The sequence below is a fragment of the Merops nubicus genome, unplaced genomic scaffold, assembly GCF_000691845.1.
Source record: "Merops nubicus isolate BGI_N331 unplaced genomic scaffold, ASM69184v1 scaffold163, whole genome shotgun sequence".
Classification (NCBI taxonomy): domain Eukaryota; kingdom Metazoa; phylum Chordata; class Aves; order Coraciiformes; family Meropidae; genus Merops; species Merops nubicus.
Window position 1 is genome coordinate 62090 of NW_008596670.1, and position 27191 is coordinate 89280.

General features: G+C 37.2%; 1 protein-coding gene across 1 annotated transcript; it reads right to left on the reverse strand.

Moving 5' to 3' along the window:
* Positions 1-10115: 10115 nt before the first annotated feature.
* On the reverse strand, positions 10116-24450 carry LOC103769242 (protein piccolo-like; the record flags this gene model as incomplete). The annotated part of the gene is made up of 2 exons (XM_008936420.1): positions 10116-11522; positions 23196-24450. Coding segments are annotated over 2 exons (2662 nt in total), but the record flags the coding sequence as incomplete, so codon positions are not given.
* Between the last annotated feature and the right edge of the window lie 2741 nt (positions 24451-27191).

Below are 27191 nucleotides of genomic sequence, written 5' to 3' on the forward strand. Positions count from 1 at the left end.
TCTTTCTCTTTAGAGGTTTGGGATACTAGTCCCATTGAGTCTCAGCTATAAGGAGCACACAACTTTAAAAATTCACTATACAACACAATACAAGTGTTCTTGGCTCAGACATGATTCAGTACAAAACAGAAGCACACTGTAGGTCAGCACAAAGGTGTACGTACAGAAGCCTGTGAAAGAGGTAATTCTGTTTTACTTGTTCTGTAATGAGTACTAAGTCTACACTTTCAGTGTCTCAAAAATGTCACCAACCTTAAGCCATTTTAAATAGACTGAAAATTGAACTTAAAAAAAAAAAAAAAATCTAAACCAAAACTTTGTTTTCTTCAGAATTGTTGCCTTTCTATAGTTCAAATCAAATATTATAAAAATGCAAGTACATTTAGAAACAGTGATGGAACTCTAATCCATTGCCCAGTTCTAACTGGAACAGAAAAGCAGAAAACTATTTTGACGCTAAAAAAATTAGTGAGAAAGTAGGGCATGTTGAAACTTTACTAATTTAGCCAAGTCTCAGTGTAAACCAGATTTCTGATCAAACAAAATATGTAGTTCATATTTCAATACAAAAGCATTTAAGAAATATCAAGTATTTCAAATATTGCTCTTTTTTTTTCCCTACTATAATTCAAAAGTGAGAAGAGAACATATGAAGTTGGGTATGTGCTCACGTTGCTTTTTATGGAATGTGACAGAGTTCAATCTTTCAGTGTAAACTCCAGATAAATTTCTGTGGGAAAACAATATTTATATAGAAATGTAACAGTTGGTGGTTTGATTTGGAGGAGGAGTGGGGCGGGCAGGGAATAGGAACAAGTGTATCTGACAGTTTTTCTAGACAGTAAAGGACTTAGCATCATGACCTAAATGCACAAGAAGATAGTCACTAATATCTTAGAGACAGTAGTTATGAAAGTGTTTCTCACCATTCAAAAATAAAAATGTATCTTTACGTTTTCTTCTTATATAAAAGACAAGACACAAAACTTCAGAACAATTGCAAAAGTGACATTACAAAAAAATTCAGAAATTTGTATTGACAACTACTTATGAGGGTAGAAGTTAATGTCATCATCTTCAGTGTGCTCCTGTATTTGCAAATGTGTGCAGTTACGAGGATGCCATTGTAGAACAAATCAAACAAACAAACAAACAAAAAAAAAAAACCACAACAATATACTCCTTATCGATAAGGCAGGAAAGTATTCAGAAATCTCAAAAAGATTCTTGAAAGACTATAAACACATCTGCATGTTTTAGCTCAATTACTTAGGTAAACACTAGGACAAAAAATAGCCTCCAAAAAGTAGCTACATTCATTAAAACAATACATTTAAGGACATCATTTCTTATGTTCTATTTCTAATCTCTGTACACGACAACTGGACCATTTCCAATGGGAAGGCTGTTAGCTAAGGGAAAAAAATTAAAAACCACAAAAGACAACCCACACACTCAAAAGATTACTAACCTACAAATACTAAAAACAGAAGACCACCATATGGTCTTTCAAGTCTTATCCTTAGAAGCCTAGGTTACCTCTCTATCCGAGTAATTTCATTAACCTCCAAAACACAGATGGAAAACTAATATACCTCACCATTTTCTTAGGTGCTTGTTCTGGTCTAATACAGCCTGGTGGCTGTTAAGTTTTATTCTAGTGTCTGCAAAAATACATATTTCCCCCCCGCCCCGTCTTTACAGCATTTTGTACAAAATCCAGTCAGAATAGTTCAGAGGCAGCTAATCCCACTCTCAGAACAATTCCATGACCTCCTACTTCAAATGCTGCTAGGCAGCATCTCAAAAAGCTTACTGGCACGAATCTAATCTCCTTTTCACAACTATATGATGGCTTAGGTTCTCCTCAACCTCCATCCTTAGTCTTAGTAATACTGGAGAAATCAATTTAATATATACATAATATTAAATATAAAGCCAAGTTTGCCCTCATTCTGATCCACTGAACCATATCAATTTCAGAAATATTAAAAGTAATTACTGGCCACTGTCACTTTAAAAAACACACTCTTTCCATTACTCAGGGAGATGTACAATTGTGTACCATACAAAACCGAAAAAGGCCCCATCCTGATCATTTCTTCTCTGTCTTTACAACTTAATGTTTAATTAATTATTTTTACTGCTGGTAACACTTCTTGAAAGCAGTTAAAATTAATTGCAAAATGCCTTTGACTGAATTTGTGTTATCCTATTTAGTTTAAAATCACCACAGAAACATGGCAAACATGACTTTTAGACCCGGTTTGTGCAAAATGTTGATTTTTCTTTAGTAAAGTACTGGCATGGCATGGCAAACATCCTTTTGGTCATCAGAAGCACGACATGAAATTTTAAACATATCCAGTATCTGGAAATTATTAATTGCTGTAACAACATGAACTGTTTCATTCTGCAATAAATAAGATCACAAAATGTACACAGATATTTAAATATACAGTATAAATTCTTTTCAGAATTTTATCACACAAATACCTGTCCTAGTAATCCAGCTATTACATTAACAAATATCCAGTGAATAATATTCTGTTTACAGATATATAAAATCCTCAGTGATATTTTTTAAGAATCCTATTACAGCATTTGTTCCTAGAAAGACCACGTGTTCTTCATATTGCTGGAATAGGGGGGAAAAGAAAGGGAATGCAATTTGAAGCTTCCCCTATAGCAAATCTTTCAGAAGACCAAAGCCACATAAAGGTTCTGATAAAAAAGTAAGTGCTTTATATTTTTTGGATCACAGAAGTTCTGACAGGTTCAGCACATATCGTTAATGTGATCAGATAATAAGTAATGTCTTAATAAGGTATCTCAAATGGGAACAAAAAAAAAAAAAAATTAGAGATACTTAAAATCCATTAGATATTACTTAATAAAATCTGGAAGTGGGTCGAAATGTTTTAGACTCATTGGGTCTTATCTCGAAATTACACACATGTCACACCTGTATTTGAAGTCTTTAAATTAGGCATTTTCATTTCTCAATAAAACATGAACAAAAATATATTATTCTGTAATGTAAAACAATCTTTATCTCAGTAAAATAAAGTCACTTTAAAATATTATTATAAAATTCACTAGAAAAATTCAGGCTTAGATGCAATTAATATCAGCTTAGCTTTCAGAAGACTTCTTTCTCATTTAATAATGTGACACCAACCAAATTTCTAATGAAATAACAGAGAAGAAAATCACCTGGCTCAAGGCCAGGCCAGTAATTTTCCTGATTATCTATTTTAGATTTTTGGTTCCAGTTTGACCCTCTCTAATACACTAGTCTGTAAGTGTCTGATTTCCTACAGGCACAAGAAAAAAAGTAAAGCACACACAAGAACCAACATTGGAAACTCTGTGTTAATCATTTACCTAAGCATTTTATGTTTCAAAGATACAAAGACATCCAGAGACAGAACAAATGTATATAAAGAAGTCATTGCATATGAATTTGACCAGGATGAGGAAAACAACATCCAGCTGGACAGGAACTGTGTGCGGCAGCAGCAGAGCTACAGTAGACATCCCTTTGGATTTCACACCATCAATGGCCACTACCAACATTAACAGAAGCCATCTGGCCTTGCATAGCTTTACCTCTCTATCTCACTGTTTGTTTCAATGGTGTTTATCCACCCCTGGAGTTCTTCATTATGAGAGGTAATTTGGAAATTTTTAGCAGCTTGAATAAAGAAAAAAACCCGCAGCCAATCAATCATGGTGATACTTCTTCCAAAAGTCACACTGTTGCTTTGAGCAATGATACTTATCTTTTTCGTTCCTCAAATTTAACTTGGGGCAGGGCAGGGGAAACCCTAATTTTATGGTCATAAGTACTGGAAAGAAAAATTAACAAGAATGCAAACTTGTAGCTAATTCCTTGAGTAGGAACCCTGGAGATCTAAGAAACCTTGCTTTCAAATAATGTCCCAAGATCATCAGGTTCAGAAACAACCATCAAAACCTGACTGGCAAAAAATGAAATTGCATTAATGTATAAGCAGCTTTGGAACAGGTAGCCCCACTGAAATGCAAGACATCTGTTCAGAGGAACTTGTGAGAACGTAGGGAAGTTTTCATTTCCCTCTACAGTGACAGGGAATTTAAACACCACCACAGGGCATCTGTTAAGTAGCTTATCTGGATGCAGTGTTTCACTCTTGGCTTCACTTCATCTGTTACAACTCAAAGAGTACAAACTCATGGCATCTTGGAGACCAGGAGACAAGAAGCTTGGCTGTAGCCTCCTAGTAACAGTCCTGAGCTGGGGATGGCAGTCCTGAAGTCACATGTCTATTTGCAGATCTGTATTTTGCATATAATATTACTGGAGAACAAATAAACTCAAACCATCACCATATTATACTCAACCATGGACAGGCTTATTATTATTGTTATTACTAAAGTAGCTGTAGCTGATACATTTAATGCCAAACAGTACTGCCTCTGTCTGAGCTATGCTCAAAGACATGCCAAAATCAGATCCCAAAAGGAGCTTCATCCAATGCCTGGACTCAAAAGGGAGTCAAACAAAAGCTAGACACTGCTCAAAAGGAATGGCTCAAGCCATGTGCAAAAGACAGTCGTTAAGGCCTCTAGAAAATCATCGAGGCAAAGCAGGTTTTTGGGGAACAGTTTTAGCTGATGCATCAGAAAAGGACAGGAGACGATGGCATGCACACAAATGTCACAGACAACTCAATCTTTAAGCATTTAAATAAATCTGCAAATGGAAATACCAGAGCTAAACTTTGGATGAAGATTAAGTTTTTCAGCCTTACTTCACAGATTAATTCAGGCATTACTTTTTTTTTTTTTTTTAAATATTTATCTGTGTTCAGTTTTGACTAAATTATCTATCAAAGGGTCATTCCATATTCACCTTTCCGTTCTGTATATACACAATATATGTGTTTTACAGGAAAAATGGAAGACATAGGTCGTTCTGAAATTAAATATATTTCCATTTTAATGTTTTTTTTTCTATTCTGCATATGGAAGTAGTTAAACAGAAGTAAGATACCTCATTTTGCAGTTAAATTAAATTCTTTCTGACAGTCAAGAAATAACAGTGGGGTTTTTATCATTTAACATGCACTCTGTTTTTCCATGCCAGATTTTATCTTTCAGAATAATAATTAGTAGCAATTTTAACATTTTCTCAACTAAGAAGATTTATCATTTAATGGATAAAATTTCCATAAACTTCAGTGAATACATTCCTTTAGCTTATTACATTCTGTATTATTTGGCTAATGTTATTACACAATAATAGCATTCACTTTCTTATAATCAAAATTTAAAAAGGAGCTCTAAGTATAAAGGGAGAGGGAAGAGGCAGAGAAGATAAATTATGCAACTGAAAGGAGTGGTTGTTTTTCTTTCTCTCTTAAGTGCAAATTCTTCTGCACTGTGTTTCCCAGACACCATCTGTTTCCAAAACAACTTATCATCAAACATAACAGAGGAGATAGGAACTTCTAATAGGAGTTAAACCTGCCAACTTGCAGAATGGTCAGTCTGAGCTCTCTCAGACAGGAAAAAATATGATAGTACAGAGTTGTTACTAAATTAAGGAGAGGCAATGGATGTCACCTCAGATGATTCAGTACATCATTTTAGGGATTTTCACCAGAACATTACAATGTTTCTGCACACTCGCTTTCAGAAATCCAAACTACATTAGGCCATTTAATAGCAAGATTCACTTCACTTAGGATAGGGTTTTTGTTTGTTTGTTTGCTTTTTTTTTTTTTAATTATTTTTTAAACTCTACTACTACAGCCTGAATAATGGGTCACACCTGCTGAGGGCTTCACTCCATTTGCAGTTAGTTATCAGCAAAAGTTTGGAAACTTAGAAACTGGCAGAATTATTTACATCAAGGAGCCACCTGAAATGTAAACAGTTTGCTATTACTTCCAGAAGTTTTGATTGAAAGAGCAAGGTACCATTTTTAACCTGGTTACACTGTTGAGTTCAATGATAGCATAGTGCTTATTAGAAAATTAGTTCATCTTTTTGCTTTTCCCTCTCTTCATAGTATATGGGAGAAGACAAAAAATATATACTTAGTTTAGTATAATAAGTAACAGTGGGAAAATAAGTTACCAGAAAAGCATCTAAACTTTTTTTTGTGAGTTTCACATCTATTTTTTAAAAAGTTCTATGATATAAGATTATAGATTGGACAGGAACCATCAAGGTCGTTGTTTATAGACTTTGATCATATCCACCCATGACAATTTCATACAGAAAATATTAGCTGCAATCAACATATTAAGAAACATCACTCTCTGTGTGACTCTGTATTATCTATTGTCATCACATCCCTAAAAGATTACATCTCTTTCAAACACAAAACACTTAGTATGTCTGAGGTGTGAAGTCTTTTCTGCCCTTTCCCAGCCCTCCCTGACCACCTTCTTCATTCAAAATAACTGTCTCCTTTCCGTAGCCCAAATAATTTATTTCACACATGGAACATTCTTTACTTCTAAGTACCTTTCCAGATAATTTTATAGCTATCCATAGACTAAGAAGTGCTCCTGTTGTTCCTTTGGCAGCTCTATTAGATTAAATCCATTAGCACACTCACATATACACAAATTACATTTTAAGCTCTTGATGTTCCTAACATGTGACTCCATTAAGATGTTATTCTTTCTTGTTGCCCAAAAAAATTCTAAAAATTTGGATATCTTTGTTTTCAAATCATCTGTTTTACCTACTACATCAATTCATTGCAGGTTCTATATTCCTGACTCTGCTCCCTCAGCACATTTAATTATATTATAGGCAACCATCTCCGCTCCTGTTCAATATTCCAAACAGCTTCACTGAGTTTTAAATGCACAAAATGGTTGTTGCCACACACTTCATTTCTGGCTTCTGCAGTTGCGATCTTGTGCATTGTTACTAAAAATAGAGCTGCTTCCAACTACCTGAGCTGGAAAGCTAATTACAGAGCTGGTAAACACTGCTCCTCCCTATTGAGCAAATAGCAGAATAAGGAGTCTGCTAATGCACTACAGTGCACATGGTCCTGTGAGTCTTTGAAATCTATCAAGTGTCATTTATTTAATCATTTGTGGCTGTTTGCTTCATGGATAAATTAGTATTTAAGTAAATAACTGTTTCACTGTTGGATCAACAAATCAGGGAGAAAAAGAACAATCAGCCCATTCAGGAAAAAGCATTCTAGACTAAATCTCAGCTAGCATAAATCAGAATAATTCACTGCAGTAAATAGCATATTGTTGATTTAGACCAGGTAAAAGCCTAATTCTCTAATTCCCTGCAGAAGAGGGATTATTGGAGGAACAACTGTTTGCGGCCACTTAAAGACTTTTTTGAAAGTTATTTCTGTCACATACAAGTAAGCAAAAACAGCTGCCACTGTAAGAAAGCACTTTCTTAAAAGCAAACTGAGCCATGTCTGCAGTACAGCAGCACGTTGCCTGGAAAACATTCCCTGCTGAAAGATCTTAAGGTAGAACTGCCCACAGAGTTTAGATGTTCCTCTGTATTTGTCAATGAAACATTGGTTTCCCTGCTTCATGGGACCAATTCTTGCCATATAGCCCACGCAAGCTTTGTTGACAACAAGGTTTCAGTCATCACTTGCTCAATAAAACTCAACTCAGTTTCAGCCATCAGAGAGGCAACTATATATAGATAATACATAAAAAACTGTTAGAATCAACTGTGATACAGCTTCAGCCCCAAAGCAAAACTGTAAAATACCTGTTATGTTCACCCAAAACACCTTCTGGGGCTAAGAGGAAATACAGCCTTCTGGAATTGTAATTTTTATTTGAATGTAGAATGTGGGAACAAAAGATTGAGGTAGAAAACCACCAGAATGACCAATTTTTAAAAGCATTTCTATTTCTCCTTCCTAACTCTCCGAAAAAAAATAAAGACACAAGTAAATAAAACTTCTAAAGCTCTACCCAAGTCATTAGAAAAGTTTGGCAGAAGAGTATGCTAGTGAGCATAAACTATTTGCACATCACCATGTTTCTGTTATGTAACAAGTATATATCCATACAGTGCATACAGGGACACAATTTCTATCTGAGGTTAAATACATTATTTACACAGCTCATTTGGGAGAGGAGAAGATGAACTCCCTCTTCTGCCTCCCATTTCTTGAAAAAGAAAATCAGGCTGTCCTCAGCCAAGAAAGCTACATCCTGTTGTCACAGAAAAGTGACTTGCCAGTTTTTAGCAAAAATGACTGGCAAAAAGAAGATGGAAAATTGTGGAGAGAGAAGCAAATGTGTCGTATAATCAATAATAAAAACCAAGGAGACAAAAAAAAAAAAAAAAAGACACGGGCATGAGGAGGTCAGACTACAGAAAATTAATAGCATTTCAAGCTCTGCATATTTCAAAGACTGGACAGAGAGAAACTTCTAGCAATAACAGCAATGGGGAAAAAGAAACAATACCAGCCTTCTCATCTTAAACAGAAGAACAGAGAGAATATCAGTCTGCACCTCACAAGGCAGTCACACACCAACACACCCAGGCAAGTCTGAAGAAGCCAACTCACACACCAGGACTTGTGTAGTGGTCATTTTGGTGCAGTGCTTCACCAGAATTGACACCTCTTGTTTTCCCAGTATCCTGTGTATACATATTAGAGCATCTCCAGAGAAAGTCATATGCATTTTTCACATTTAAAATCTAAACAAGTGTGTGTGTGTGCACAGCTTTACATATACACGCACGTGTATGTGTATGGGGTAGGGGGCTGGACAGTGATGAAGGAATTATGTGTGTATGTGGTGGAATACAGTGCACAAGCAACATTAAAAGTCAATTGAATCCTGACTTTTCATTACTGATCAATTTTCCTGTGTTTCCACAGTTACTTCTGTCCTAAATGATGACAAATACAGTAAACAACATAACTGCAAGTTAGATAAAATCTGCTTATTATAGCAGGGCAAATACCTGGTATATTCCAGAAAACAATCCACCAAAAAGCATATGCAGACAACATAAGCACTATTTTCCCTGCAACTTACAATTTCTCCCAACATTAGTTCTCACCTTAAGGCAAAGATGTGATAACCTTAACCCTTGGAGCCATTTCTAATTTACTTGTTTAGACTTCAAACACACAACACTGACAGCCACTTTCCCCATGTGCCTCACAGACCAACTTACACATTTAAATTACTCACAAGTATTTTTAGGTGGTCTGCTTCTGTTGAGTGAAACTTGGCAAATTCATTGGGCAAGCAAGGTGTGCCTCCACCTTTCTGTTAAGCTAAGGTAAAGTTTCCAATTCCCTTACCAAAAAATTACAAGAAAGGAAGAAAGGAAGGTAAAAATGTAGAATGTGAGGGAACCGTTGAAAATAAATTGCTTAATTCTTTTACATATAAATTGTCCCTACTAGATATGTCCTGGGCAATCATGGAAAAAGGCACTTTGAAACTCATACTCCTTAATGAAGTGACTTCATGAATCTTACATTATTCACACCAAAAAGTTACATATTTCACCACAGAGATATCACTCAAACTTCAGCTTTCCTAATGAATACATGAGCATGTGCAAAGACTCCAGAGCCAGAATGAGATTAATGGAATAAATTTAGGGACATATTAAACAAGAGGGAAGGTAAATAACTAAGTATCAACACTTTCATTCATCCAATAATTGTCTGAATCAGAGGCACTGATCAAAGGAGCACATGTTAATGTACAATACTGAAATATATGAAATATAACTTTATCCCATGATGGACCAAAAGTACAGTAGTCTGCTGTATGTAGCAGAACCAATTTCAAAAGAGTTCATAACCATAATTAATCTACTTATGCCTCAAAAACCTAGCAACCAGATAACAACCTATAACAGACTCCCTTAATTTGAAAAAAAAATAATGATTTGAGGTATTTTCTGACTACTAACCAAGTTTCATGTAACACCGGTATTTAAGTTTAAAAGGCCTCAGATGATGAAATATTCAATTTTTTTCTCAACAATTCAATATCTAAAGATCAGCTACAGAGTGGTCTCCACAGTACAGGTAACCTGCAGGAAAGAACACAGGGTAAATACAAACTCCATCGCCTTACCTCAGCTATGTGTGGCATTGGGTTAAATCCACAGAGGTTGCACACAACCTTCTTGCACTCCGTACATGTATTAAAGTTGGGGGGATCCTTAGAACCAATATTCAGTCCAGTTTTACAAAGGGGACAAGACACTTCGGGCTGGCTGGCTTTCTCTGGTTCCGACAGCCCAGCAGGTTTCTTAGCTTCAGCAGCCTGAGGCTTGCTGTCTTTAGCCAAACCAGGTTTCTTTTCTAAATCAGATCCTTTAGGTGTTGAAACACTATCCACTTTTGACGGCTCTGACTTCTCTGTCGTAAGAGGCTTGGCTTCTTTCTTTACAGGAACAGCTTTTGGATGAGGCTGAGCCTGGCCGGTCTCTTTAGGGGCTGCCTGAGATGCTGGAGGCTGTGATGGAGGCTGGGGCTGCTTTGCTGCAGAACCAGGCGGAGGGGGGGCTGATGTCTGAGACCCTGGCTGACCCGTTGTGGAAATTAAGTTCGAGGCCTGGCTGAAGATTGAGGCTCCAAATCCAAAAAGTTTCCCAGTAACTGTTTCTTGTGGTGTTGTAGGCTGAGGCTTAGGGGCATCAGTGATGCCTCCCAGATTAAGGCTGAAACGCCTTGACTGCTCAGGAGTTTTCTGAGGTGCCTGGGGTTGAGGCGCCAGCTGTGCTGGTGCTGGCTTGGGACCTGCACCTGCTTGTGAGACCTTTGGAGCTGGTTTGGTATCAGGCTTTGGAGCCACTTTTGTTGGTAACTTCTTAGGACCATCTTTTGTTTGTGTTGGCTCAACAGGCTTTTGACTTTTAGCTTCTGGTTTAGCCCCAGGCTGAGATGCAAGCTTGGGATCTGATTTCTGTCGAGACACTTGTGGAAGGGGTTTGGAGTCTGGTTTCTCTCCAGTCGGATGTGTGTCCTGTGATGGCTTGGCAAGCTCTGGCTTTGGGGAATCTGTCCCTTTCTGCTGAGTTGGTGGTGGTCTGGGACCTGCAGACTCCTGTTTCGGCCCTGGTGCTGCAGAGGTAGGCACAGTGTCTGCCTTGGGCTTCTCTATACTGGGTTGGCTTTTCTGATCTTCAGTCTGTGTTGGCTTGGCCTGATCAGACTTTGGAGTAGGATCTATTTGCTGAGAGATCTCAGTAGGCTTATCATTGGGTTGCTTCGATTTTACAGGGGGAGACTCTGGCAAGGATGGTTCCTTTTTCTGTGGCAGGGTTTTTTTTGGTTCTGCTAACTGCGAAGGATCAGGTCTTGGAGACGCATCTTTCTTTTGAACTGGCTGTGGCTGTGGAGATGGTTTAACTGTTGAAGGTGGAATGGGTGTCTTCTGCTTGGGCAGAGGTTGCTGTGGCCCAGGACCATGACCTGGTGCTAGGTCACCACCTAAGGCTCTTTGCATCTGGCAGTTTAAACAAAGCCATTCTTTAATCTGCAAAAAAAGAATAATTTAAAAGTTGTTATAATTAAGATAAGGCCAGGTTAATAAAAGCAGCATGATAATAGGCTATTTTCATGTATGGTCTGTGGCAATATTCTAGATTTCTGTGTAAAAAGGCAAAAATATTACCACTAGCATTGCTTTGTGGTCCATATGCCCAACTGATTTTTTCAGTCATCTCCATATTCCTGTGATTCGAGCTATCACTGAGCCCAGGCTTCTAATGACTTCACATTCAGTTTACACACAGCTGAATACTGGAGGATAAAAACCCAGCAGAATGAAAAAATGCATTGGAATTTCATGGGACCCAGCAGTGATTCATTTATAGCAATGATTTGCCAGAATAGAGAGAAAACGACAAATACTGCTAAAATAGTTTGACACATCAAGTCTGCTGACAGAAAACAATAATCAGAATTAAAACACAGTAAATGCATAACTGCCTTGAAGCATACATCTATCAAGCTCCTTATATAGTGTATGATTTTGGTGATGGTTTAAATTACAGGGCACAAGTATTGGCAGTATACATCTATCCAATGAATTAGGCACAGAGGTGTGTTAACGGACACCACATATTACACACTCACACTTCACCAGCAATTTGAGGGCAAGTCTTCATTTGGAATCAGTGAGGAGCTTTGCCTAAGCCCTGATGGTATTTCAAAAGCCATAATTCTGTTTCCCAAAATTCCTTTGTTATTAAAAGATGCTCCCATGGTAATTAACATATGCCTATATACAATGGGCCCTTCTCTTCAACACAGAGAAGAAGTAAGGGAAATAATATATTTACCCATTTTGCATCAATATTAGTACCTCACAACTTTAAAACATTTTTTCTCCTTCCCAAGAAGTATTACATGAGAGGGAAACTGTATTTTCTAAGATGATGGAAAACTCCAGTAATCCTAAGCAGTCATCCCAACTTTTGCTTTTGTAAAGTCTCACCACCTGTGGAAGTATTGTGAAGTACCTGAAGTAACATGGTCAGGGAGCTGGAAGAAACATTTTAGGCAGCAAAAACGCCGTTCAATATGGCACAGAGGCCTTGGGTCTACACCTGCAAGTAGACACATAAGCAAAGCATCTGTGGCTCTGCTTCTGCCCTTCAGCCCGTGTGTGAAACACAGGGAAGCAACCAGGTACAGCATTTGCAGGCACCACTGTGACAGGGGGGAACTGCAGTCAGGAGGACACAGAAGGCAAGACTCAGGTCTCCTCCCCTAAGGGTGAAGATTTCTGCATCCTGCTTCTCACTCTGGTCTGGAATCTCTACCATACACCACGGGATGAATCTGGAGGTACTACATGCAAAGAAAGATTTTGTCTGTGTAATATCAGAGCTCACTGGTAGGCAAGAATTCTGATGTCATGGACTGAGGCAATGAATCCATTACTTCGGTGTGCTTTGCCAGCCTTGTATTTTTCCAGCAGCAAAAATGAAAAGAACAGTGGGAAGCAGTTCCCTAAAACACAGTTATTCCAATTATTCTGATCAACGTGGTGCATACCCACTCTGGAACAGGAGCTGGCTGTTACTAACAGCTTCACACAGAGACGCCCAATTTTGGCCCCAGCTGCAAGTTCCCAGTAATCAAGTTCCCATTCATAATAGTGCTGCTTTTATCTTCCACTTTCAGTGCCATTTTTTTGGATTGTTTAAACAATTCTCCAATCTACTTGCAACCCACATAGCAAATGACTGTTAAAAAGTGAAATCAACTGAAACAAAACTGGAACATGTGTTTAAGCCCTGCTTAGAATTATTAAAGGAATTAAGTTCACAAATGCACAGAGGATCTGAGCAAAGATTACATTTAGCTCAACTCCCATTTTGCTTCATTGGTGATCAGTTCTTCTACAAGTCCCCTGTCCAAGGGATGACAACTTGAAACAAGTATAACTTAATTATGACACCTGATTTCAGATATTAGCAATCTCATTTAATGAGATATGTATTAATACTACTCCCAGCTGAATTCCTATGGGTTTTCTAGAAGTTTAAGTTTAATCAAAGACCAGGTTTAAGCCACGTACTCTGAACATCCACCTCAGTGGTCACAGCTATCTGCCTTTGGTAAAATGACTAAGTTTTTTTTATATTAAGGAGGTGGGCCATCCTCCACAGTGGAGAAGGGAAGGATCCTGTGAGGAGCTTTTTAATGGGCCTAAATGAGCAATGTCTTTTCCCACTAACCACAGAACTAGATATTTTTCTCAGTGATGCACTGCTCCTGCTTCTTTCTGACACTTCCATTTATCTCTTTCACTTAAAAACAAACACAAAACAAAACCACCAAACACAAAAAAGTGCTGTACTCTGAAGTAAGATGACCAGATGAAACCATGGCAGTAACAGGTCCCTGCCTGCTCTTACTCAGCTTCCAGGACATGTAATTTTAAATCACTATGACACCTGTAAGGCCCCAAACAAAGTAACTTTAGGGTTGATCAGGGCTACATCTAAACAGCTCTTACTGTGTACAGATTCCAACTGCTTTTATAAGCATTTAGGCTTATCTTCTTCATGCAGCCAGCCCAGTGTGACTACCTAACTGGCACCCAACCAAATGCTAATTCTGTACCAGTTTTCAACAATGTTGTGCAGAAGAAAAACCTGTAACTCTCAACTGTTATTTTCCCCTTACCTTAAAAAAAAAAGCTTACAAAAGATTTTATACATCTATATACACACATGCACCCTCAGTATTAAATTGAAGCATTTAAAATTGAGTTTGCTACTCCTACAGCTGAACTTCAAAATGTAAAATGTAGGGGAAGTTTTACTTCACTGTATTATTTTTTAAATCTTTCTGGTTTAGACATAAAATTCCTCCCATGCATTTCAGTAGGAGGAATTTTGTGCCAAAACCCTCAAGTCATTACGGCTTACACTCATCACCTTCAAACAAATACAAAACTTCACAAACTGTAGTTCTGTGATTGGAACTGCAGGAATTCAAAGATGCAGTCTTGCATCAAACACTGGCCTGTTTGTTCTACTGCTGTTAGAGATTTTCAATAAACTTTAATAGCAGCAAGGTTCTGTTAAGTATAGATGCTTTTACACATTATTACAGGTGAAGTAAAATTCACTGCTGCTGTAGATACCTAAAATACTAATGTTTGTCTATCGTTAAAGGTCTTCCTGGACAGCAGTTTTGTGACTTTCCCATTCCTTTCTTCACATGTCTCAAATCTCTGCCTAGAATTAAAGGGCAAACGTTTCCAAGGCAAAACATGAGTTTTTGCAGTTCCTATCTTCTTGTAAAGGAGATTCTTCATTGATGCTGAGGATCCCAAGCTGTCTATTTTTACACTGGTAGGTAGGGGTGGTGGCTGGGTCTGGTTTCTAGAAAAGATCCATAAGTGATCTTCTTCAATCTGAGACTCATGTTGTTGAGTGCCATGACTAGGACTGTAAATTTGGCAGATTTCACGCAGCATTTTTGTTCACATTTCAATTGCTGAACACTACCTCGCTTTCTAACTCACCAGTGTAGAAACCATATGCCTTTATAATAACAAACAAATAATTAAAATATATTTTATGTATTCATCAACCATAAGAGCTTAAAAAAGCTTCATAAAGACTACAGTAGTTGGGAGCACCAAATTGATTTATTCTGTGTTTTAGTAACAACAGCCATGGTGAATTACATAAAAGAAAATTATAGCACCATGTTCCATAGCTAACCTTCCTTTAAAGATTCATAATCTAACAGTTGACTCCAGTAACAAATACTGACTACATTTCAGTTCAACTTATCCCAGACAAATCTAATACAACTGAAGACAATCCAGAGCCTATTGCTTTGTGAGAAAGTGTTCTATATCTATAGATTCGTTCTACACTCCACAAACCCATCAAAAGCTATAGGAAAACTGTCGGAGAGGGAGTGCATTGACTGGCATGCTCCATTTCCCATCCTGCAGGTTAGGGAGGGAAGGAAGAGAATCCAGCCTGATTCTAAGATTCCAGATGTACCTGAGAAAGAAATTTTGACTTGCAGATTGAATGTATTTTATATTAAAAAAAAAAAAAAATAATACTGGCAGACAAAATGAATGTCACTCTTGGAAGCCATTTTAACAGTCCTTTTGCAGAACAGAGTGGCATTCCAAGGCACTAGGCCTCATTTTCATATAGACCAGTCATTTGGTGCTATAAAAAGGAACTTTAAGATATGCATAAAATATTAACATTGCTTTATATTACCAGAAAAATGTAAAGATTTATAGAGCCATTATATTGCCACATATGTAAAAGGACTTTGCTGACATTGCTCAGAATTTCCCCAAAGCTTTATCGCCAAAATCAGTTTCTGGTCTGAAAACACGTCAGCTTATTTGGTTCCTGAGGATTTCAGAGAGGAGCAAGGAATCTAGATTTGGCTCTTAGCAGACATTTCTGCAAAAAAAAATGAGAGAAACATGAAAAATACAGCACTTGAGCCCATGATTTTATGCGATTTCATGTAGTGTGGTAGAATATTGTAAGAGACAAGAAACTAGATCAGAAAATTCTGTTATGAACAAAAAAGAAAACTATCATGGAAAAAACTGAATTAGTATGTTGATACAAATGCAAAGGTCTTCTAAACAAGCCTGGGAAATACAGAAACAAAGTTTTCCTTCTACACCATCCTTCCATGAATAAGATTTCAGCTATTCAAAGTAATTACACTGAAACAAACATTCAACTATTGTACACTATGCAACCGATCCTCATTTGAGTCAAATAGATCATCACTACAAAATAAATATTTACCTTCCATTCAGATAACAGATGTAAAAGGCAACTGGGGAGTTTATCACGGAATACCAACTCAGGCTGCTCACAAAAGTAATGCTAGGTTCTAGTCAGCAGCATGGTCCCCAGGTACCCAATTGCACAAACCACAGCCATGGTTATAAGCACTGTAGCCTGGTACTAAACCAATGTTTGAGTAAACTTTTTTTTTAAAGAGACACTTTAAAAGATCACCTTTAAACGTTTCCTAGCTATTTTAAAATTACTAAGAGAACATTACTGGATGAATCATATTATTCAGTTCTCACAATCTTAAAACTCATTCCGCTACTCTGTGCTTAAATTACTAACACAAAAAGCTATAGTTTGCATATGAACTATGAGTGCTTGGGGAACTATTATTTTATAGCATATATAATTAGAATCATAAACCAAAACAGATAATTATTTTTTTTTTTTTTTTTTTTTTTATGCCAGTATTTTAGACTATCTAAAAGTTAGCTTTTACAGCCAAGCATGTGTTTCAGCTGCCTCACACACAGGAGAAGGACAAAGACTTTTAAACACAGCTCAGTATACTGCCTCATACATCACTGCAAGAAATGCTGATTCCTTCCATTACCTGCATCAAGATTTAACATACTAGAGACACACGAATCATTGATGAAAAATATAACTGCAAACCAAGAAAGCAGCAAAGAAAAGGTTAACAATGTCCATCTGTGCTGCACAGAGCGCTTCCCAGAGAGCATCCCTGGGATTTGAACAAGGATTAGGCTGTCTGGTCAGAGCAGGGCTGGGCTATGCCTCCTGCCCAGTGATTGCCCAGCAAACAGCATCTCCACATCACATGGCCCAACAGAGTAGTAAATTACAGTTGCTGAGCAACAGCAACACTGGCACAGATGGCTCCCTGTAGTTGACATCTTTAGCTATGCAGATTAATTTATTATTTACTTGTGTTAAAAACTGGACAGGATAGTTTTTCTGGGCAGATGAGAAAACACTCCAATATACTGTAGAATATCACCCAACTAAAATACTGAGGAAAACATTTGCCATGCTTAGGTGTTTGCTTCTATGTTCTGTCTCTTCCGTAAAAGAAAAAAATAAATTAGAAAAAGTCCACTGGGCATCAATGCTATTAATACATCTAACCCTAAATGTAAAGCAGAAATGTAAGCACATAGTCTTCCTCTGAGAGAGAAATGGTATGGAAGTGTGTCTAAGAAAATTCCACAAAGAGAAACAATATTCTGTACTTCCATAACAATCCGATTTGAGGATCTTGACAATTTTCCCAAATGCCTATGTGGCAGTTCTAGCTAGAAGCAGAAGTAAAGGAACTGTACTAACTTCAATTCACCACAAAAACTGTGAATAATGTCCATTTCCATAGAAATCACAGTGTTACTAACACTCGAACACCCCAAGTACTTTTTGGATGAAAACAAATATTTCACATAGAAATATTTCGAACTTTGATCATTTTTAAAAGACAGCTAAAGAAGACTTGTTTGAATCTGCTCTCTGATCAGTTCAAATCCAGATTAAACTCCATCATCTTTCACAGAACACCTCTAGCTTTACCTCAGCACCCTTGAGTTGATATCTAAACTAACAGTTTGAGAAAGTTAAAAAAAGCTTTGAGTGGTGTTTGAGGTTTCTTAACTCATTTCAATTTATGAGTATAGCAGCTGATGATAAGATTCTAGTCCTTCAATTTTTTCTACTTTGTTTGGCACTACTTATATAACTTGCCTAAGTCTAAGTTTGCATAGGGTGTACAGTTTCAAAGCTATTTTTCCTGGCATTAAAAAGCTTAGAAATTGTGGCATGTCACTATCCACAGTAATGGAAACTTTATTTTTGCAATTTCCAGTCCATGTTGCATTCTGGTTCTTACGCTCTACTACAAGACAGCAGGGTCTAGACTGTAAACCACAGGGAATATTTCAATTCAGTCAATAGCTTCCATTACTGTCACCTAACCAACAAAGATTTAATAGTAATTTCTATTAATTTTATCGCAAGTATAAGCAAAACCTCTCTGGATGCATCACAAGAATTATAGTCATCTTCCTGTACGAATAGTATTTAAACTGTATATTCTTTTCCATGTACAAGCCAAAAAATAATGATAATAACAGAAGGAAATGAATACCTCTCTGCTTAAATTCTCTTTAAATACTGAAAATACTTCATGCTCAAGTATCTGCTAGTTTCAGACACTTGGAGATGCAGGACATTAATAAAAACAAATACAAATATCAAAAATCATCGTGAAGATTTGAACCAAGTCATGACACTCTTAAGCGACTAAATGCTGTGATACATGTCTACATAAAAATAGAAAACAGAAAGAGTAAGTACAAAATAGAGGAACTGATAAAGAAAAACCCTAGCTCTAACAAAAGTAGACGGAAGAAAAAATATAGACATTTCACCATAAAAATTTCAACAACAAAAAGCCAGAAATTATTTTCAGATTAGGTTTTTGTTTTGTTTTGTTTTCTGATGAACTGAAAAATGAAAGTGTAAATCCCATAAAATGTTCTACCTGATCTGAAATTATAGACTCCTCTTTGGGAGACCTGACCTTTTTTTTCCCCTCCTCTTTTTTTCCATTAGGATTGTTAACTTTGATACGGACACATTTTAAAAACAGCCAGGACCAAAGAAATATTTTTTAGAATTTGCTTTGCCTCCATCCAAAAGAGCTTTTATCAAGTAAGCAAACCCTACATGAGCGTATGCAGCTCCACATTACCTGAATTTGCAATTTGCAGCAAGTATCTAAGTAAAAACTAATACCTGCCTCCAAGACTAATTTTAAATGACCTTTCAAAAGCATACTGAAAGAGAGGATGGAATATGGCCTAATGTAGAAAATGCACAAAAAGCAGTCCCTCCTAAAAACTATCTAGAGGACAGGTATTCACATATGCACATATTCTCCTCAAGGGCGGGCTCATGGAGCAGAGCTCACACACACAGCCAGCTTCCGATATTAACAGCTTCAACACTCCACTTGATCATCAACTTTACAGATGCTCATCATAAAGAATGTAATGATATATTATTACACTTTAAGCCCTCACTCAGTCTGTGTTGTGTGTCTTCCAATAACCATTTTACAGGGGAGGAAAATATACTCCAGCTATCAAGTACATGCAGTTATCATTTAGATTTAACTACAGTAGCTCATGTTTCTTGCCTATTTTATCAAAACTATATATAAGTGTTTAACAAAACTAGCAATCCCTCAGATGTCTTTGCTCATTTCCAGAAAGCCTACTCCTATTAAAATATTCTAGAAAGATGTATCTTTTGGGGGGAATGGCTTATGTGACTGGTTTTGGTAAATTTTTTTTTTTTTTTTAAATGAGAAAAACACTGTGTAATAAAATAAATGCACACCTGCTACAAGGTTCTGATGTATGTGAAAGGAAAACAGAATAGAGTACCAGTCATCAAACATGTTTATATAATTTTTCCCGTGACTTTATGCAACTGTTGCTAGGCAGTCATGTGCCGTGGTGATGAGTGGCGTGTGAATACCTAGACAGATTAGAGAGACATATGTTACTGAACGCATGATGTACAGTCTGCTTTCTCTCTAGACTGCTGTAAAACCCAAGATACCAGCTATACCTTTTCCCCAAGGGGACTGGAATGTCAGATGGTTCAAAGAAACAGTTCAAGGAGTCTGACCTTGTGCAATACAGGTATCACTTTTCTGCTCTTAGTTACACAGTTCTCTCTAGTGAGTTAAAACAGAGTGCGTGGACTGAATGTATTTCAAATAGAGGTGCAAATTAAAAGAATGAATAAAAATTTAACATATCAGCACTTTTTATAATGGTTTAACAAGGCATGCAGTCTACTTCCTAAGCCAGTTTGTTAAGCCTGCTATTGTCTTTCTAGAATCAGCTAGAAATATAGAAATTTAGAAAGATCTATATGGGAAAATTAATTCACTCAGTTATGAAGACTGAACTGTCTTGTAAGAAACTTTTAAGAATATCTTGACAGTAGTTCAGGCAGCTGTAAAGGGGGAAATGTTAAGGGAAAAAAATAATATAAGCTCTTTTCTAAATAAGTGCCTTTCACTCTTCCCACATCCAATTTGAAATTACAGCCTTCCAATTGGTGACATGTTTTAGCATAACCAACAAAAACAGTGGCTCTAGAGGGAATGGGAAAAGCACGACACAGGACTACAAAATCATAAAGCTTGGCAAAAAGAACAGCAGGAAAAGTCTAAGTGTAACAATAAGAGATGAAGATATAGTCAGTAAGTGCATGGGTAGGAGACAAAGACTTTTGGTGAGCAACACTTCAGTAGAACTTAAAATAAGAGAAGCCAAAAGAAAAGATTTGCACCATAATCAAGAAAACTGAGAGCTAAGACGTGAACCATAGTTTTCACACCAGATAGGAAGAAATCTGTGAACTAGTGTAAAAGAGGTATCAGAAAATTTTGCTAGTAATTGAAATATTGAAACTAAATTAAAACTAGGAGGAAAGCTTGAGAATAACTCAAGTGGGAAACTTTGCTGCTCATATTAGTCAATTTTTTTTTGTATGTGTCAGAGCAGGTTCTATTACTTTGCTCCAACTGTTCAATAATAAAATCAGATCTGATTTCCATTGCACTTCACTGCAGATTGGAGCAGGACACCCACAATGAAGTTTCAGCAAGACAGCTGGTGGTGCAAAGCTGAGCAAATGAGAAAAGTCTGAGTGGGAGTCAGAAGATTGGAACTTATAGCTGAATAAATTAGATGTCCAATACCTTCATTTACTGAAATGATTTAATCATGAAATAAATACGTATCCTGTGTTTATTTCAATGTGTAATATGAAATTCAAATCTGCTTTTACATATGTATGCAATCAGTTATTCTTAAATGCAGCTGTATTTATTGTCTTAAATTCCTGAATTTCACGCTTACAGAGTGCCCACTTCAAAAACTAGTAGTTATTAATGAATTTCCAAAGACTTTGAGATCTTCTTATATAAACTCTCTCTCTCTCTCAAAATCCATTTCATTTGAACATACCAAAGTTGTGGACCATTTCCATGAGAAATCTGAAGTTTTTAAAGGAATACAAAGTTGAAGCTCCAAAAGACTCCAAAAGCACACTAGGCAAATAAACAACTCAGCACCCACAAGAAAAAAAAAAAAAGAAAAAATAAGAAATTTTGGTCTGAAAACATTCTGTCAGAACTTGAAGGTAAAGTTTTCTTCCAGAAGTTCCTCTTGGACTTTAACATCAATGTGTTAGATTTCTTTGCCACTATACATAAATATATCTTTCTCCACCCTATACTCCCCAGAAAGACATGCTTTATGACATTTCCTTATACAGGCCCTGATAAGATAAGCTTTGAACACGTGGTTAGTTGCAGATGCCCTGAAATTTCTGCACACCGCTGTTCATATCACATCTTTTCCAGTCAGAGAACCAATGCCAACTACTTCAACCTGAATTTCACTACACTCAAATATGAGTACACTCCTAAACAATACGTTACCAATGGTTACTGCAATTAGTCTTTCATGTTTACATATGCAATTTTAACAACAAATGAGTAAATACACTTGGGAGATACAAAAAGCCTTCTGTTTTCTACTAGATGCCCCCTAATAAATCTATGCACTGGAAGGAAACCTAACTGCTAGAAATGTTCTTAAACCACTGTGGTACTAAGGAAACAGGTTGTCCAGAGAAGCTGTGAAGTCTCCATCCTTGGAGCTATTCAAAACTGTCGATGAGCAACCTGCTTTAGGTAGCCCTGCTCTGAGCAGAGGGTTGGACTACACCATCTCCAGGAAAACTCTTTCAACCTCAGCAATTCTTTGATTCAATTTTAAACATTGGAATACTATCTGTCAGAGTCAAAATATAGTAGCAGTCTGTACATCTTTCTATCAGCATCTCTGATCAGCTAAACTAACACCAAAACAAGACAAAAATAAGCTTCCCAAATATCCCTTCTGGTTACTTATCACTAGTCAGTCTTCGGTGCCAGGTCTCCTGTGCATCAATTTCTAGAAACTGATGAGAGTGTTGGTACTGAAAACAAACCCAAATTACATTGTAAATTTAAATTTAACAGATCAGGATGTATAAGAAGTTGTTCAAGCATTAAGAAGAGATCACACATTCATACAAAGCCTTATGCCAACACAGAGCAAGTAAAGGAAATATATAAGCACATAAGCCAAGCTACAGTAAACATCAGGTTCAAATAAGTTCACTTGAAGTCAATCTGCCATTTCTGTTATATAATTACAGCAAGAATGGTGATGAAGGATAGAAATCATCCACAGATATCTCTTTCTTAGCATCCCACAAAAATGAAATAACCTGAGTATCACCAAGTCAAAACTCATGACTCAGGCTTTCAGCTAATGAACACTCACACAGTTACAAAGCAAATCCACCCCACATCCTTTTCCAAAACACACACTGGGGCTATGAAGAGTAATTTTCTTTTTTTTTTTTTTTTTTTAGCAGTAAATTTTACTGATTCATAAACAATTTAGCATACAACTATTGTGGTCTAATTATAAGCATAGCCAGTGAGCACTTAAAATCAAGCAAAATGGCAAAAAAAGCTACATTGGAGCTGCACCTTTATTTATATGAAGAAATGAGAACACACTTCTAAAGACTGTACAGAGAAACATTACCTTCTTTTTTTTTCCCCAGTTTTCCCCCATTTTCTTGTAAGCAGTTTTCCCAAACAGCATGATTTTTTTTTTCCATTGAACTTGTTATTAAGGCCTTAGGAGATCACGACGATACACTGCAACACATCTGATGTTTCAGTGTAAGGAAAGTAAATTTAATTTTGTGCTCTGGTATGCAATATCAGTTTAAAAACCACTCACCTCTGTTATATGAGGATTTGGGTTGAATCCACACAGGCTGCAGACCACAGTGTGACACTGCGTGCACGTGTTGTAATTGGCCTTTTCTGGAGTGTGCAGCAGCAGTTCAGTGGTTGTGCAAAGAGGACAGATGGTTTTCTTGGGGGTGGACTCAGTGGGTTGGGTTGCACCACCTTGCTTTTGCTGTGAGGGGGTTTCAGGCCCTGGTTGCTGGCCTGGTGGTTTTGTAAGTCCCGGTGGTTGTGCTGGGGGCTTTGTGGCCCCTGCAGTCTGAGAAGATAGTTTTGCAGGCCCTGACTGTGGTGGCACTTGTTTTTGAAGCCCCGTTTGCTGCGGAGCTTGCTTCCCAGGTCCAGGCTGTGATGGCTGCTTTGCAGGTCCTGTTTGCTGAGCAGATGGCTTTTCGGGTCCAGGTTGGTGAGAAGGCTGCTTTGGAGGTCCTGCCTGCTGGGAAGATGACTTTGCAGGACCTCCTTGCCGTGAAGGCTGTTGGGATTGTTGTTTTGCAGGTCCTGGCTGCTGCGATGATGGTTTTGTGGGAGGTGGTGCTTGGGATGATGTTCTAGCATTGTCTGGTTGCTGTGCTGATGGTTTTGTTGGGCCTGATGATGTTTTTGCAGAAGTTTGTTGTTGAACAGGCTTTGCTGGTTCTGACTGTTGGGGCTGAGACTTCTGTGGTCCTCGTGGCTGGGGTGGTTGTTTTGCTTGTTCTAGCTTAGAGTCTGCTGGGTGACCAGGGCCTAGTTTCTGAACTGGCTTTGGTTCCCCAGGCTGATGCTGCTGAGGCACTGGCTTGGAAGACTCAGTTTGCTGGGGGGTAGGTCTGACAGGTCCTTGCTGTTGAACAGCTGGCTTTGGAGACTGTTGTTGAGTTGGCTGTTTTGCAAGGCCCCTCTGCTCCTCAGGTTTCCCTTGCTCTTTTGGGGTAACTTTTTGTTTCCTACCGGCTTCTTCATGGGCTGCATCTGAATCTGATATCAAATCAAAAGGATTGAATTTGTTCACAACTGAAGTGACCGCACTCAATGGATTGGCTTCTGAGAGAAAACTGGGCATCATACTTGGCTTCTGATCTTCTTTTAAATCAGTCCTGGACTTTGATTCTCTTAGACTAATAGAAGAAGGGCTCCGTCCAGGTACCCGTTGTTCTGTCTTCAGCACATCTACTGTTCTGCTTTTACTTAGACTTGGTGCTCCCGGATCTGGAGGCCTACCTGGTTGCCTGGAACGGTGGCTTGGATCATGCTCAGGATGTCTGTAGACAGAAAATGTAATAAAATTAAAATAATGCAGAGTACTAGAAAAAAATGAGATAAAATAAGATTTATTTGAAGCCCTGGAAATGCTCTGGTAACACCATGAAGCCTGCCAGATGCTTAAGTGTTTGCAAGACCAAGGGTTATAACATAAGATGCAAGAATTGTTCTATGAAGGCTTATACAAATATTGTCATAGACTAACTTATTATTTAGAAAATAATCTAATATAACAATGTGAAATCTGAGGAAATCTGAGGAGCTCAAAAATACAAATTCTTATTTTACACTGACTAACTCTTCACTCTAGTCCTTGGACAAAAACATAGGGAGACAGAGAAGACTAAAACAAACAGAGGTGTCACAAAATTGGCAAACCAAAGCACAGCTGTACAAGAAAAACACCATTCAAAATGTTTACATACTTCTTTTTCAGCTACTTGCACAAAATCTGGATATATTTACAATTCAATATGCAGTGGGGATTTAAACTCCTAAAATTCAGCTATGTTAAGGAGTATATGTCTCTTTTTAAAGTATTTCTTTTGCCACTCATCCACTCACAAATCAGAAAATTTTAAATTAGATAAAACAGATGCAAGTTCACAGAATTAGTCCTGAAGCTTTTCATTTTCTTTTTGAATAGAACTATTAGAACTTCCTCACAGCATCGGCCCAACAATTTACACTGTCCAGCAATAAAATGAAAATCTCTCATTACATAGTGATTTTTCCCAATTCTCTAATAATAGTATTTTGCTGTTTTCATATAGAAGAAAATAAAATCAAGAACATTTCTTTATATGTGGCATAGTATTCTCCTTGCTGCTATACTCAGCTGCAGCTGTAGGAAATAATATAGTATTCAATGCTATTGCTAAATGCTGTGGTATCAGTGCTACCACTGTGCTTTTTCTGGGAGATATGGTGTTCTCTTCAGTGCCATAGCAGTGTTGCAGATATAAAATTTTCAGCTTTCCCTTTGAGAGATCCAGTTAACTGTGATCTTGTTTTTCCAGACATGACATTTCTTCTTGGGCATTTGTGATCAAAATAAACAATCACTCATCACATTTAACTGTATTACTTAACTAAAAAATAAACACATAAAAATTGGCACAATTCTGTTCAAGAGTTTTATCAGAAGTCTGCAGAATTATATAGTATAGAATATATAGTAGCCACATTGAAAAATGTATTTTACACTTTTCATGTTACCATGGGTTTACTAGTGTTTCTGAATAATTAAATTTAGAGTTTTCATTACATATGTAGCAATGGCAATATAAAAGGACAATGCAGTAGCCACTTCTGTACTCACAATTCTCACAACATAGGATTTTCTCAAAATCTTCTATCTGATTTTTTTTTTTTCTTTGTAAATTAAAAATATCCATATGAAAAGCTTGTTATGGACAAACTACTTCCAGCCTTCCAGAACTTCATTTACCCTTCCCCATTCTTGTAAAATTATTGACCAGAATACTGGAAAGTTTACAACCTTACTGTGCAACCCACTGAAGCAAGTAGTGTGTCTCCACTAGCATTAGTGATTGATTAACTCATTATTCATGAGGATAATTCAGAAAAGGACAATGATAATCTAATTCCTTCACATATTTTCACATGCACTTTTTCTCATTAAAAGAGCAATTTTATACTCTCATTAGCAACTAGCTAAGTCTACCTGCAGTTCTGTTTCTTGTTATTTAGAAAAGCACTCAAGGTTTACCTAAGAGGTGTTGCTTACTAAGTGAAATAATTTCAACTAGTCTGTTAGTGGCAGCCTGGTATGCTTCCAGTATTCATGTTCACAAGCATGGAAGGCTTCATTTAACAATGCTGAGAGTAACAAGGGAAAAAAGGAGAGGGATCAACAGTACTATTAGAACTCAGTTCAGTAAGAGGGCACCATGCCCAAACCTTGCAGTGTGAAGGTGGAAGAAAAACAAAACAAAGAAAACAAAGCAAAACAAAAACAACAACCAAACCAAAAAAAATCCAACCTAAAACCGCTTCTAGAAATTCAGCTTGGACATTATCAAGAGTAACTAACTGTGGATCCCTACTGGAACAGAGTTTTCCTCCAGTTTTTATTTTTATCATAATGATGTGCTCCATAAATTTCCACCTGATCAGACGTCAGCACTTGAAATGAGATTAAAGCTCATGAATCCAGGAAATAAAGCCAAGTGATTCTGCACGGCTGCTGGTGTATTCTGAAGACAAGACTTGTCTTGCCTTTATACATAACAATCTTTCTAAGCAATGGAGACAGTCTGGTTAACTCTTTGGTTAACATGAAAGAAAAGCCTTGAAAAGACAAGCTTCTTGAGAAATGCTACCTCTGTCAAAAGCCAGGACTTGCTCCATTTAGTTTTAGGTAGCTGAAAGTTGAAGCCTTTTCTAGAGCTATTTTACAAGCAGTTACAGACTGGTACTGAACGATTTTAATCAATCTGGAGAATCAGAAATCCTAAAATAAAAATCTTATCTTTATTTGACATTTTTCTTACTTTTAAACCTCTTGAATCATGAAAAACCCAGCACTGTTTTAAAACCTTCAATCCAGACTCAACAAGCAAAATCATTTAGTCCTCCCTCACCTACTTCCTTTCTTCATGCTGCTGTGTTTCCCTTCACCCTAGCCTTGATTCACAGAGCTCATCTTTATTTATTTACATTAATATTACAGCCAAATCAAAGCTTACTTTGGAGTCAACAAGAGATCCAACAACAA